The sequence below is a fragment of the Mesitornis unicolor genome, unplaced genomic scaffold, assembly GCF_000695765.1.
Source record: "Mesitornis unicolor isolate BGI_N332 unplaced genomic scaffold, ASM69576v1 scaffold10708, whole genome shotgun sequence".
Classification (NCBI taxonomy): domain Eukaryota; kingdom Metazoa; phylum Chordata; class Aves; order Mesitornithiformes; family Mesitornithidae; genus Mesitornis; species Mesitornis unicolor.
The window spans coordinates 36,724-51,193 of NW_010202550.1; the positions used below are offsets into that span (position 1 = coordinate 36,724).

The 14,470-nt window shown below is 37.4% G+C and overlaps 1 protein-coding gene across 1 annotated transcript in view; it reads left to right on the plus strand.

Moving 5' to 3' along the window:
• MPP7 (membrane protein, palmitoylated 7 (MAGUK p55 subfamily member 7)) overlaps positions 1–14,470 on the plus strand; it is a 68,342-nt gene that overhangs the window by 28,293 nt on the left and 25,579 nt on the right. Inside the window, exons 5-9 of the mRNA XM_010190433.1 lie at positions 5,143–5,224; positions 6,142–6,227; positions 8,022–8,096; positions 8,692–8,888; positions 9,414–9,478. Coding sequence (XP_010188735.1) covers positions 5,143–5,224; positions 6,142–6,227; positions 8,022–8,096; positions 8,692–8,888; positions 9,414–9,478 — 505 coding nt within the window. The remainder of the gene's footprint in view (positions 1–5,142; positions 5,225–6,141; positions 6,228–8,021; positions 8,097–8,691; positions 8,889–9,413; positions 9,479–14,470) is intronic.

A 14,470-nucleotide genomic window follows, 5' to 3' on the forward strand; every position in this document is an offset into this window, starting at 1 on the left:
AAGAGATTATTTAAACTTTTTGTTAATCCTTCCACATTTTTTTCCTAAATGCTTTATTAGTGAATGCCTTTCTGGCAGTATCTCACTCAAGTGAGATGAAATTTTGTGTCAGGAGGTTTTATCTGAGTGGAGTTAATTTAGAACATCTCTGAACCTTATATATAGAGAAGTGGAGCCATCTTTTTACAGAGACAGTCCAAAATTCACCTGGCTATAATTAGGCTTTTTATCAGATCTCTTGGAGTGGTTTTACTTATGCCCACCTCTCCAAGGCTTTTTCAACCACTGCTGCTTCCTGGTTAGCATTCCCAATATCCGAGATGTACAAGCAGACTACCAGGAGTTTGGCTCCTGTCTTCTCACTACTTCCAACTCCCAAATGATATTCCAGGTTTGTTAGAGCTGTCATGCAGTTGACATAGGATAGGATGCTTCTTCATCACACAGATTAATTTCACATAAATTTAACCATTTGAAAACTAATCTTTATGCTACATCCATAGTCGAGAGAAAAAGTAGGCAGCTCCAGAGAATAAACCATGCCATCTATTTAAAATACCTGTCTTAATGAAAGGATAATTCATTCTCTGGTGCTACCTATTTCTTTTCATTAACCATAGGAGGGGCCTAGACACCTAACTTGAACTAGATACCTGATTTCCATAGCTGAACTTGGGTGAAATGAATTATGGTGATTTAAGAGAGTCATTTACATGTTCTGCTCATGCAGATCCCACAACTCTTCCTTGCCTCTCACTCTGAGTCTCCATAGCTTGGTTCTTTTTAGTGAAATAACCCAACTACTGATAGGTGAGATTAACTGGGGTGTAGGGACAGCCTTAATGTGCATAGTCTCCATGTACATAGACAAATACTGATATTTGTATTTAAAATAGGGCTTGTTGAAGTACTTATTTACATTCAACATCTGCATGTACTTTTGTTTAACAGAAAGGTATGCAAAAATATTACTGATGTTTCAAACTCTCTTATTAGTAATTTATTTTTCAGTCTAGTCTGTCTTTCTTTAAAAATAAAGGCTTATAATGTTTATATTCTGGAGCCAGCAGATAAATGAATGAACTAATAAACCTCACATCTGTGAAACCCTGAGTGGTGCTCACCCATCAGTGTTACTATATCAAGACTGAAAAAAAACCCCTACAACCAAAAACCAGTGAAAGAGCCTTGCTGAAGGAGCCTGTATTATTTCTAGTGCTTTTGTATGGTATACCTTTAAACATTTTCTCAGTCTGATCTCCATATGGCTCCCAAACTCCTTATTTTTCCCTTTAAAAGTATTTTAAACTGAGTTATGCTATTACATCTGTATATGTCTCATTTAGAGTAACTTACACTTTTGGCTAGCAACACTGAAAATATTTTCCAGCTCTCAAAGTCCAGTCTAACCTTCTTCCATTTTTAAAGCTCTAAATGAGGACCTGCACTGCACATGTAACTGAAAGTACTGGAGCTGAACATCTCATAAGGAGGAATTCTTGCCAGATTATATATACCTCATAATTTAAGCAGGGCTGGCAGCTATACAAGAGAAGCTGCTTTTTCAGAAAACCAACTCTTTAGGTTTTCAATAAGACATCCACTTATGTTTGATTTCTTTTTAAGTATTCTAAATTGTTAAGGAAGAGGAATTTAAGGAACCCCTTTTTTTCTTTGTGTACGATAGGTACAGCAAAAATACATAAGCTCAAATAGTGCTTTTTGGTGACCTGCCCATTCACTTTGAGTTTGCTACAGAGGAGTTACTGACAATGAGCTAACCTGGGTTACATAATTTTCCTGTAAATTCAGACTTGATTTTGTGCTTTGTTTGAAAATTCCAATTTATCTCTTCTCTTTATTGGGGCATCTTTCAAATTGGCTAATCTGTGCTAAGAAAATTCACTTTGTGCCAGTAGTGATAATCACATAAAACATGAAGTGACCGTTCCATGTGGACCAAAGCCTCGTCGTTACTTCCAGATGCTGGCTGGGTCAATACTGTGCTCTTCGATTGCACAGAAGGTTTTTCTAAGGTTTGTCTAAAAACAAGGTGCAGTACCTGTTTTCAGACATCAGATTTTGGCCTGGGGTAACTCAGTGATCGCAGTGGAAGGCTGTCAGTCATCGCTTCCCTTTGACATTCAGTGTCATTTAATAGTGTTGACTTCTAGGTAAAAGGTGTAAAGCCTTTCTGTTAAAGGCTTTTTCCTTGATTAATTACGAGAGCCTCTGTTTTATGAGGACAATGTAATGGAATTGTCCTGTATTTGTATTTAGCTCTAGCATCCTAATGCTGCTTTTTTTTTCTTTTGTCTGAATATATCCATCAAAAAGATGCTTTGTGCTTTCAAACAGATGTAGTTTTCCAGGTAATAATAATAAACTTCAAATTAATAGCTGTTGCTGCAAAGTCAGAACTCAATATTGAGCTGTAGGCTAGAGGGGTTAGTGCTTTGTTTAATATATTCCTAATGGTATGCTGTTATTTTTGCGCAGGAGTCTAATAATGAATTTTTAAAGTGAGATTAGCTGCAGCCAAATCTTCATCTTTTTGAAACTCTCAGACTCATTTGAAACTGTAATACAAACATATACTTAGCAATATAATGACATTTTAAGCAACACATAAGAATGAGGCTGGCAAATTGTGGACTTAACTTTACTTATGGACAGAATGTAATACTAATACATGTAAGATGAAAAATAAAATGCACAACCAGCACATGAGTTTTGCTATGGAGTGCTGGCTGCTGCTAAAGTTTCAGCCAAAGAGAATATTGTGTGGTGACTATTTTAATTTTTCTTTATCTGCAATAAATGCAGCTTGCATATAGTAAAAAATAAAAATTAATCTCCCATTTTTGTCTTGTGCTGTATTTCCATCTTAGAGGCAGAGAGAAAGGGAAACAAGTTTATTTACAGTCAATAAAATTGTTAATTGTAGAAAAATGTCACTCCCATTATTTACTTGTACTTATTTCAGCTTTACATCCATTAAACACTTCAAAATTGACATGGTGATAAAATGATGTTCATGTTTAATCTAAACAAATATAGAAAGCTAGCTGTGAAAGCAATTTCATTATTCAAGGAACTTTATAAAAGTGCTTCTGTACCTTACTTTTAGCACAACACTTCTCTGATGGAAGGAAATTCTAACCACTGTCTTGTACTCAGAGCTGAAGTAATACTGTTCATTCACTAATCAAAAATAACAGAATTTTTCAGAAAACTGGCTTACCTGCCAGAGTCCTAAACATCTCTGTTGATTAACAAGGTTAGAGCCATTGCAGGTAACTAACTACTTTGACATGGCAAAGTAATTGTATGCAGATAAAAGGCTGTTGGCCAGGAGGTGCTTTTTTTCATGTTGTTTTTTAAGAGTACCAGATCAAATAACTGTTTTGAAGATGATTATGCAGTGTCACTTACCTAGCTAAAACCCACCTCATTATTCCGAGGATTCTGCCTTCCAGAGTGAAGCCAGCATTTTCCCCTTGCTTCTTCCCATCTGCCAGAGAGGACAGGCCCCACAGCCTGGGAAGTGGCTCTGTGCCTCCGCATCCCTTCCCTTCTCACTTGTCACTGCTGCTGCCTGCTGCTTCCAGTCACCTTGTGCCTCTTTCCAGCGCACCCTCACAGATCTAGTTACAAAGGCATTTTTCTCATCTAGACAGCTGTTTGCCGGAAATTTAACTGCATGATGTCATTTTACCTAAATGCCTTGTGCCGTGTTTGTGTAATGTATGAAAACAGTCATGACTAACTCAGGAAGTGTTCCCCTCCTCTGCATTTTTGTCCAACGGATACTCCAAGTGAACCCTAATGTGCAGGGATATTTCTCAAATTCATGTTTATTTACTGAAAATGTTGTAAAGCAAAACTGTGATTAATGGGTGGTGTTTTGAGCATAAAGTGCAGGTATTACGAACATGGATAAACTTTTTGTACTCACAGTATTAAGCATGGCCTGTCTTAATGCAGGAAAAGCAATTTATCCATTCTTAGTAATGATTTAGTACAGTTTTAGTAACAGACTAAAGTAAGGTAGATTGCGGTTATTATTAAGTCGAAAAGTAAACTTCTTGTATCATATCATTAGGCTCTATAGAGGGATCTGGACAGGCTGGATCCATGGGCCAAGGCCAATTGTATGAGGTTCAGCAAGGCCAAGTGCTGGTTCTTGCACCTGGGTCACAACCACCCCATGCAACGCTACAGGCTCAGGGAAGAGTGGCTGTAAAACTGCCCAGCAGAAAAGGACCTGGAGGCATTGGTCGACAGCCAGTTGAACATGAGCCAGCAATGTGCCCAGGTGGCTGAGAAGGCCGATGGCATTCGGGTCTGTATCAGGAATAGTGTGACCAGCAGGAGCAGGAAAGTGATCCTTCCCCTGCACTGGTGAGACCGCACCTTGAGGACTGTGTTCAGTTTTGAGCCCCTCACTACAGAGTCATTGAGTGGCTGGAGCATGTCCAGAGAAAGGCAACAAAGCTGGTGAGGGGTCCAGAGCTCAAGTCTCATTCGGAGCGGCTGAAGGAGCTGGGGTCATTCAGCCTGAAGAAAAGGAGGCTCAGGGGAGACCTTATCACTCTCTACACCTACCTGAAAGGCGGCTGTAGTGAGGTGGGGGTTGGTCTCTTATCCGAAGCAGTAAGTCATAGGATGAGAGGAACTGGTCTAAAGTTGTGCCAGGAGAGGTTTAGATTGGGTATTATGAAAAATTTCTTCACTGAAAGGTTTGTAAAGCACTGGAACAGGCTGCCCAGGGAGGTGGTGGAGTCACCATCCCTGGAGGTATTTAAAAGATGTGTAGATGTGGTGCCTAGGGACATGGTTTAGTGGTGGACTCAGCAGTGCTAAGTTGGACTTGATCTTAAAGGTCTTTTCTAACCTAAACGATTCTGTGATTTGTCAAAACTGCGTAAGTCAGTTCTGAATGGAAAAAAAGTCACATTTTAATAGGATAGTAATAGAGCAACATATTTTGTATATTCTTTTCATGAGCAGGTATAATTTCTGGCTTATTCACACATTGATCCGATGTCAACTCTTTGCAGTTTTGCATAGCAAATGTTTTTTTTAGTGAAGTGAATTAAAATTATAGTAAGATTAACCAAATTTTTTTTTTCTTTAAAGGGTGCTACTATTAAAAGGGATGAACATACTGGTGCAATTGTGGTGGCCAGAATAATGCGTGGAGGAGCTGCAGATAGAAGTGGTAAGGTGTTGCTGTTTTCCACTAGCCACTCAAGTTCTATAGCTCAGAAAAAGATGAAATAAAATGGGAGCATTTTGTACACACAAAATACATCACTGTCACAAACAAAAGCATTGGGGGTTTGGACAGCTTTCCAAAGTGATATTTCAGTACTGATGAAAGTATCTGTATTGATTTTTTTTCCCCAATTCACTTGCAAGTGGGTATCTTTGAGTTAGCAGAATCAGAGGTTTTTTTAGAGATATGTCATGGTTTGTTTCCAATTGAAGACATCCACTTAGAAATGATAGGATATGCCAAGATTTTAACTTGCTGATGGAGGAACTCAGGATGGCTGAATTATTTTATATTAGTGCATCCATTTTGAGTTCTAGCTGTTAATTCTCAAAATACCAGCACGTCCTTGACTGCTGTTGTTTACTTTGGGATGCTCAAAGTCTGCAGGAGCTCAAGCAAGAGGTCCTGAATTATCCTCTAAAGTGATGCTTTTCATGGAAAAGAATCTAGAGCAGCTGTGTTTCACACTTACATGGGGTAATGGAGTAAATCTAGATGTTGAATTAGGAAGAATTTGTGCCACAAATTAGCACTCTCAGCCTAAGTGATCTTTGCAGTACTTGCAGCTGTGTAGCAATAAGAAAGTAGTATGAGGAGGAAGAAAATTGGCACATTTTTGAAACATCTGCATAAAAGTCTGGAAAAGTCATAGAGAAATAGTACTAATTTTCAGGAGGAAAGAAAGGAGATGAGTAAACCAACCATCTCAAACTTATCTGTGAGGACAGTAGCTGTTGTTTTGTTCACTATGTATTCCTGCTTTTAAGTTAAATTGGATTAAGAAAGGAGAAAAAAACCAGAATGACATTTTTTGTATAATACATAGCGACCATTTAACAACTCCTCTTTGCCTTCTGTAGGTCTTATTCATGTTGGTGATGAACTAAGAGAAGTCAATGGGATTCCAGTAGATGATAAAAAACCTGAAGAAATAATACACATTTTGGTAAATACCAAACATTTTAAAATTAATTTAGGGGAGTCAAGAAAAAGTAATTAGACTTATAATTTCTGCTGTATTTCTTAGAAAAAAGTATATTCTACAATAATGTCTTTTCTTCCAGTGACATAATTTACAAACCTCTTTTTCCTTTCTATTAAAAAATGATTTTCCATGCAATACATATTTATAGGCAATTACAGATTACATGTAAAGTGTTAATGATGGTAATGTGGCTATGAATATCTTGCAAAATGTTGCTGACTTCAGTGTATAATCTGCATTTTTTAAGGCACACCATTATCTGTTGAATTCAAACTATTTTAAATGTATTTATTAATAATGTTAACTCCATGTAAAAATTCATTAATAATACATGTACTTGATAGAACAAACTAATATATTAAAATTATTATTTCTATTAATTTGCAGTATATAGCCATATATATATGTGATTATATTTGCAGACCTCTGAACTACACAGTCTCTAAAGCTAGCCTTATTACTCACTTATGGAACACTATTGCAAATTTAATAATTTGGACTTTTAAAAAAACAATTTAATATTTTTACAGCAAAGAAACCCATCAGGATCATGACAACTCTTTATATTCATAGTGTAGGCACTTCTGTGTACATAAATACCTTGCTATCCTGCTCAATTGAGTCAGTGTCTCACAGTTTTGGTTCATTAACCAAGATGATTCAGGTGTTAACCCTCTGTTATTCATACTTGCTCTATGGTTTTATGTTCCCTACAGAAACCTATTTTCCTGCAAAAATTAATATTTAAAAATCTCTAGAAACACAATAGCCCAAGAAAAGGTGTGAACAATTTCCGCATTTACCTCCTTGAGGTACAATATAAACATCAAAAGCTAGTTTAGCGCTTGTTTCAAAAGTAGCAGAATTATTGATTCCAGTCCTAGGGCTGGTGAAATAAGAACTTGGCTGCTGCTTGTCAAAAAGGGAGCTCTTGGATCACAGACATGCCGGCAGAACTATGTCTCACTGGGTAGTGGACAGGCCTGTTTCCATTTTGCTTAAATCGTTGGCTGCCTGTTGCACTCCGCTGGTTTTATGAAACTTGTCGGCTGCATGCAATAATAGCAGAGGCTCCAGCTGATTAGCACTTCCTTCAATAGCAAAATGTCACTGAGGCAGTGGGAATATATTGTGGTTAATAAGTAAAATGCAGCCAGACACACTTTAAGTGGGATATAGGAAAAGATGAATGGATGAGGTGGTTGATGATGGCTAACTTGTTTTAAGATTTATAGTGCAGGGCTTTTTTTCCATTTAGTACACGTAGTCTATTAAAATATGTTTTTCTTTTCTAGTTTCTTAAAGTTGCCAAAAGAATAAGTTCCCCCCCCAATAGTTTTATATGATAAATATGGCACATTCTTTTGAAAAATGAAATGTTAGTTGGATTTTTCCAGGGATATCCAAACTGTGCCAGGAGTCCAGCAGTTGCTTCTAATATGCATACATTTTAGATGTACTATTTGCTCCTGCTTCTAGTGCAGAAGTGGGACCTCTGAAACATGTAGGTCCCAGTTTTTAACCGTCTGTATCTGCTCACCAGTGAAGCAAATAAAACTGAGTATTTTAAGTGGGTATTTTAATCCTTGCAATGCAAAGTTTGGTGTGATGAAGCTGACAAACTCCATGGATCATGCTTGGGAGAGGACAGATTTTTTATACTTGAGTATTTTTAAATTAATTTTAATTTCTTTTCCTTTTAAGATTTATTCTCAGCTTAATTCTCAGTGTGTTTTCTTTTCAAATGTTCACCAGGCTCAGTCTCAAGGAGCGATTACATTTAAAATTATACCTAGTGTGAAAGAAGAAATGCCAGTGAAGGAAGGCAAGGTAGGCAAGCTACTGCAGTAACTGCATTGCTGATGATATGTAGTGCTTGTTTGGATGACAGAACCAAGAATGTGATTTATGTCTCTGGACTCAGTTTTTCTAATGTGACAATATGTAGCACACAGTACACTTCAGTACTCAGTGCTGGATTTACCAGTGGATGTAACATGGTTCTTAAGCCCAAACTGTGCAGGCATGAAGTTGACATAGATAATCTTCAGTCTTCTGCAAGGACCTGACTTTCTTACAAGTACCCCTTTTCTCTGATCATAGACTGGGCAGAAGACACTTGATAGCACCTTGGTTCCAAAGTATTGTCTCTTGTGTTCCCCATGTGAGCACGCTATTCACCTGCCTTTGGGAGTTGGATCATACAGGCTTTACTGCTTTGGGATTGCGTTTGCAGGAGCAATGAATTTAACATTCCTGTATGAACTTCTGATGCTAGGCATCCATAAGGATGTTTTATAGCAGCAACTATTTATTGCTTTACTTTACTAAATTCAATGTTTTTGAACAGTAAGAGCAAAAATGGGAGATACCTTTGGATTACATATAATATTTTATTCTAAAGATAAAACCCATTTTGTTTCAGATGTTTATCAGAGCCCTATTTGACTATGATCCTAATGAGGATAAAGCAATTCCTTGTAAAGAAGCTGGCCTTGCTTTCAGAAAAGGAGATGTCCTTCAGATCATGAGCCAGGATGATGCAACCTGGTGGCAGGCCAAACATGAAGGTGATGCCAATCCCAGAGCAGGCTTGATCCCTTCAAAGCATTTCCAAGAGAGGTGAGCTACTGAGAAGCATAGTTTCATTACTTCTTGTAGTAAGAGAAGACACTTACTTGACGAGCTGTTAAGTTAGCACAGTTGTCATATGTAATGCTCGTAGATTACATGGGTATGATAAACCTGCATTTGCCGCATGACAATTGAACTTGGAAACCTGTTGCTGAAATACTTTGGATTTCCTTATTTGTCTGGCTAGAATTAATAATGACAAAAACTGGTAGGATAACACTGATCCAGATTGAAAGAAAAAACATATGGAAAATAGCACATCAGTATCTGTATTCACACTGATGTACTATGCAGGAGTAAGAGCTGCAGCAGGTTTTGGAAAGCTTACAAAAAATTGAGGCCGAGGATTTAATTTTTTAGTTTGTGACTAGATTGCATTGTTTTAAGTTAATTTCTTATAAAATCTTCTGGTTATTTTGCAACAGTCTCGTGATGTTAAGTGTTCATTAATCCCAAACTTGCAGTGAAAACTGAGGAGTTTGTGTCTTTCCCCTGCCACCTCCCATTTTATAGGAGATTTGCATTAAGAAGACCAGAAGTGCAGATTCAGCCACTGAAAATTTCCAACAGAAAATCATGTAAGTCTGTTAACCTGGAATAGAAATCATACTCTTGATCTCTAACCTTATAAAATAGCAGTTTGTTTCAGCCCTGTGAATACAGGATGCATTTCTCCTGGGCATAATAGTTTCTTAATCACATTATATCAGTAGGAAAATAAATTTAAGAGCCAAAATTAAAAGATTTCAAAGCAGCTAACAATTTTTCTCAAGCCTTTGACTTTGCTTTTGAGGCAGTGAGCCCAATTAATGTTTTGATATATAAAATTTCAAAGGTTGAAGAGTGTTCTTTTCCTGTTGAAACTGTACAGAATTGACTCATCAGTTTATATAATTTGGAGTGCATCAATACAGGGAAATTTATATTGAGAGTGAGATAAAAGGTCAGATAGTCTCCCCTTCTCACCCCCATGGAGTTGGTGATGTTATATGTCCTGTGAAGCAGCACAAATTTTAAAAAATCAGGACATTCAGTTCTTTGACAGGCTTTCACAGAACCAGTTCTTACTGTTTTTTAAAAAAATTCATTCTTAATAGTCTCTGCTTTTAAATACAGTAGTTGCACAGTATAAGAAAAATAAGCTCTAAGAAAGCGCATACATCGAAACAAATATTTTCTTTCCACTGGAATTTACATCAACATCTGTTTTAAGTATTATTGCATATTTTACTTGACCTGTTATTTCTTTCAGTTGTAGAGACTCATAACAAAGTGAGTACGATGTAAGAAACTATCACGCTTCAGTAGGGTTTAAATCTTAAATACAAACATGTTTGTGTGTTCAACTAGAAATATTCAGAAAGTGGTCTAAAATTTCCAACCATCTTTCAGTCTGTAACATTAAAACAATAAGTATGGATACTATGGCAAGCGGTGGATGCTGGCACATTAAGTGCAAAACGAAATGCTTTTAACTTTAAAACTTCTCACTGAGGTTTCTATTGCCATTTTCCTAACTCCTTGCTATGGCTTTTGTGTTCTGAAATTTAACAATTGCTGATAGTTTTCTAATAATCTGCATTTTCCGCCTTTCATTCCATTTCACAATTTGATTGTGTGCCATAGTGCTATTGTTAACTCAAAGTTCTTGATTAGCTTTGTAATTACAATAACAGATTATATGGTTGCGTTACAGCTTTTCTAATTTACATAGGTCTTAGAAACAAAGAGGAGCTGCTGCAGCTTGTAGTAAATCTGTTGTTTTTCTAGATTCTAGGTCAAGTTGCTCTGCCCCAGTTTTGAAAAAGTGTCTGATCCCAGGGTATAGCTATTTCTCTATGTCCACTGTTCTTGAATCTGGATAATACCCTCAACAAGAGCCTTCAATTAATGTGGCATTGGTGCTTTTGAAGAGGTAAATCAGCTGCTGCAGTAACACTGCATGATTCCTTTTGTAACAGACAGCATCTTTTCAGTGACCTTCAAGAGAAAGGTTTTACAAAATGCATCTCACCCTTCCAAATAGGCAGCCTGAACTTGATTGGGAATTGCCAAAATTAAAAACCAAAGATGACCTACAGTATGATGCCAGCTACTGTTGTGTCTTCTGTTTCCATTGACTTTGCCTTAACTAGCTTAAACAAGGGAGGAGAGTTTCTCTCTTCCTCCCCTTTCTTGTAAAACATGACAGACCCTTAGGGTCAAGCCTAATATCGTTCTCTTTTACATTTTCTTTAAACAAAGCAAAGTCCAGCTAAATACCACCTAGAAGGCAGTGGTGCCTCTTGAAGGAGGAAAGACTGCAGAGTAACGCAGGCTTGTCATTTTCTCCCTTGTTTCTTAAGACAGTCTGCTGCTACATCTGCCAGATTTCCATGGTAATAGGGGTAGTGCTGTTCTAGGTAGAGGCCCATCCCTTCATTCAAAGACTGAAGATGTTTTTAATGCTAGGAGGGAATTCAGATCCTTCATAAAGAAGGCATCTTAAGGACCAGAATTCAGCTATAGAAAAAATGCTGTGACTAGGATGTTGCTCGAGTTGCTCCCAGGAAAACCTTCCACTTGCTTGGCTTTTCAGGAACATTCCACATAAGCTGGAAAACTCTGTGCCCTTGTGATCCTTCTAAAGTTAGGCAGCTTTTTCATGTCACCAAGCATGGCAGCAAAGCTGTGAGATGCGGAGGCCGCGTCTCTATTTGTGCACAGCAGTCGCCTTGCCAAAACTGGGAGATGCTGGAAAATCATGCATTGCTCAGCTGAACAAACAGCATACTGCCAGTATCGGAAACGTGTAAAGAAGGTGACATAGAGAACAGAAAATTGGAAAGGACTGCTGGGTCTGACTTTTTTCGCCCTTTTCTGTGCTGTAGGGTATCGCCCACTGATTATTTTTCTCTATAGTTTTATTTAACAAATTCCCGTGTAAGGAGGTGGAAAATTGTTAATTCTTTGTTTCATCTGGTTATTTTTTAATGTCATACTACAGGCCTTCATTGATATAGGGTTGTCCACTGTCTGGAAGGGTTATTTGTATGGAGAAAACGATGGTCTGTAGATCTTTGAGGAAGAAAAGCTGGGTACATGCCACTGATTCTAATAAGGAAAATCAAGGAAAAATATTCTATTTTCTTGGATACCCAGAAAATGTGAGTCAGCTCTGGTTTCTTAGGTGGGCTTCCAGGCTGGTAGTGGCCTTCTACTTGAAAATTAATCTAAAAATTAGTCAAAATTGTATAACATATGAGAAGTATCCTACAACAACTTTTTTTTTTTCTCTCTTCTCACACTAGTTCTGGAACTGGGAAGGACTGTTGTATTTATCCAGAGAAAGACCTCTCTGAAACACAGTAAATGTATTTATAGTAACATTAACATCTATCAGGATTTGCTTTGATAATTAAGTATGTTTCAAAACCTGCAAGGACCTAGATTGGATTACTTTTGGGAAGCCTTCTTTCTGTTTTCCATTTTTAATTTTTCACTTTTTTCAGCATAGCAATGCATGTTGTGTAAAGTTGTTAATCTGTGCACATATTTGTGTATCGTAAGCATGGAGCAAAATAAAAGTGGGATTTTTTGTAATACTTGTATGTATACACATATTGAGGAAAGAGAGTAGAGGATAATTTTCACAGAACTTTTTCAGCAAGAATTACTTGCACTGAAAAATACAGAATCCCAACCTAGTTCTAAATTATTAAAAGGTTCAGTTTATAATGGAAGTCCCAATTTTTAGTTTCACTGTAATAGCCAAGTCAACTGTTTCAATGTATCTATGTGTAAAGTGAATGTAAGTACAAGTAAATACTGTAGCTTTGTGGAAGACGCATAGCTATGCTTTTCCTGGCCCTTAGCCATTTTCTTGAAAGACAAAACAGAATCATTCTCACATTGCACCAGTCAAAGTGAAAAACGTTTAACATGTCATGTGTACGCTGGAGGAGGGGGCAAAGGTAAGTGAGATCACGCTTTTTAATTTGCAAATGGAGAAGGTGCATAGTTTGCTAGTAACTGGAAGTAAGGTCAAAGGGAACTGATAATATAGGTGACACCTATGCTGAGAAGAGATGGTTTTACACTGAGAGGAAGACAGAAAAATTAGGAATAAAGAAATAAAGGGAAAAACAGAGAAGTGAAATTTTGTACTGAGGATGAAGAAAAGGAGAAAGTATTGCAGTAAGAGCAGTGGAAGAACAAATGGACAAAAGCTGCCTATAAACACCATTAGGCACATAAAAATCCAGAGAGGATGGGCTTTGAAATTATTAGATAAACACAATTAATGGTACTGTAGTCACTGTCGTTCAATTGTTTCTTGATTCCATAGAAATCAAACATTAACATATTTGTTTTGTTAAAGTTCTCGAAATGTTGAATGCAAAAATTACTTACTAAGAGAATTTCTGACCTGTTCTGTTTTGTTGTTATTAGTAGAAAACCTCAAAAAGTTCAACATTAATGTTCAATAAGTTTTTAAAGCATGAGATAAGTGGCAGTTAGATGTGCTGACCCGCTGATAGTGTTACTTCCCACGCTCTGGGTTAGTGCAGAAATGATGGAGGGATACCAAACCTCTCAAGCATTTTCAGCTTTTTTCTCAATACTTAACAGCAATGCCTTTTCAGCAGAAAGCAGTGTTGTGCATTAATACGATGGGAAAATTATACTGGAGGAAAAAATTATAAGAAGCAGCAGCATAGAAAAGAAAATAGGAAAATGGCATGAAAGTAAAGGAACAGAGATGCACAAGACTCTGCGAGCAGGACTACCTCTCTGCCTGCTGGGATGGTGAATGTGCCGTATACCTGACACGGGGTGTGAGGGAGCTCTGTGGGACGCAGAGGGAGGCACAGTTGAGGTGTTAGAGGTGTGTTTGGCTGCATGCAATTAGCTTTGGTGTGTCTGAGCTTGTGAGCCACCGCTGAATGCCAGCTCTGCAGAAACTTGCTCACCTGGTATTCCTCCATAATACTTAACCGCATTCCTGGCTTTTGGAGGTCAGTCACCTTAACCTGGGCACAACTTCATAGCCAGAGTTGCCTTTGTGAGTTCTCCTGTCCCTGCGTCCTGGCTAATTAGGAGTGATGCGAGACTCGGTACAGGGAAGGATTCATTTGTTTAACAGCTCTCATTCTGTTAACTTGATTACAAAGACTATTCATGCTCTGATTATAATGGTCATTGCCAAGAAACATGGTCATTCTTGCATTTGTAGCTTACTTTAATTTGTAGATAAGACAGTGATCACTTGGGTTTTTTTGAGAAGAAAAGAAGTAAATTTCTTCAATACCAACCAAATAACTTACTGTTCTGCAGTTATTATAAACTAGAATAATCAGCCAAGACATTGTATTCCTTCAGCATAATTTTGCTTTCACAGCGGTTACTGTGTTTATTCTTATGTTATATATGTGTTGTCTTTGGTATGAAAATTACTTGTAACTTTATATTTTATACTAGCGTAGCCTGTAACTTCTCTTAACTTGTGCAGTGTATGCATATGTGTATATACATATCCTGTGTGTACAGTTGTATATAAATATGCATATGTATGTAGCATATACAGCAGA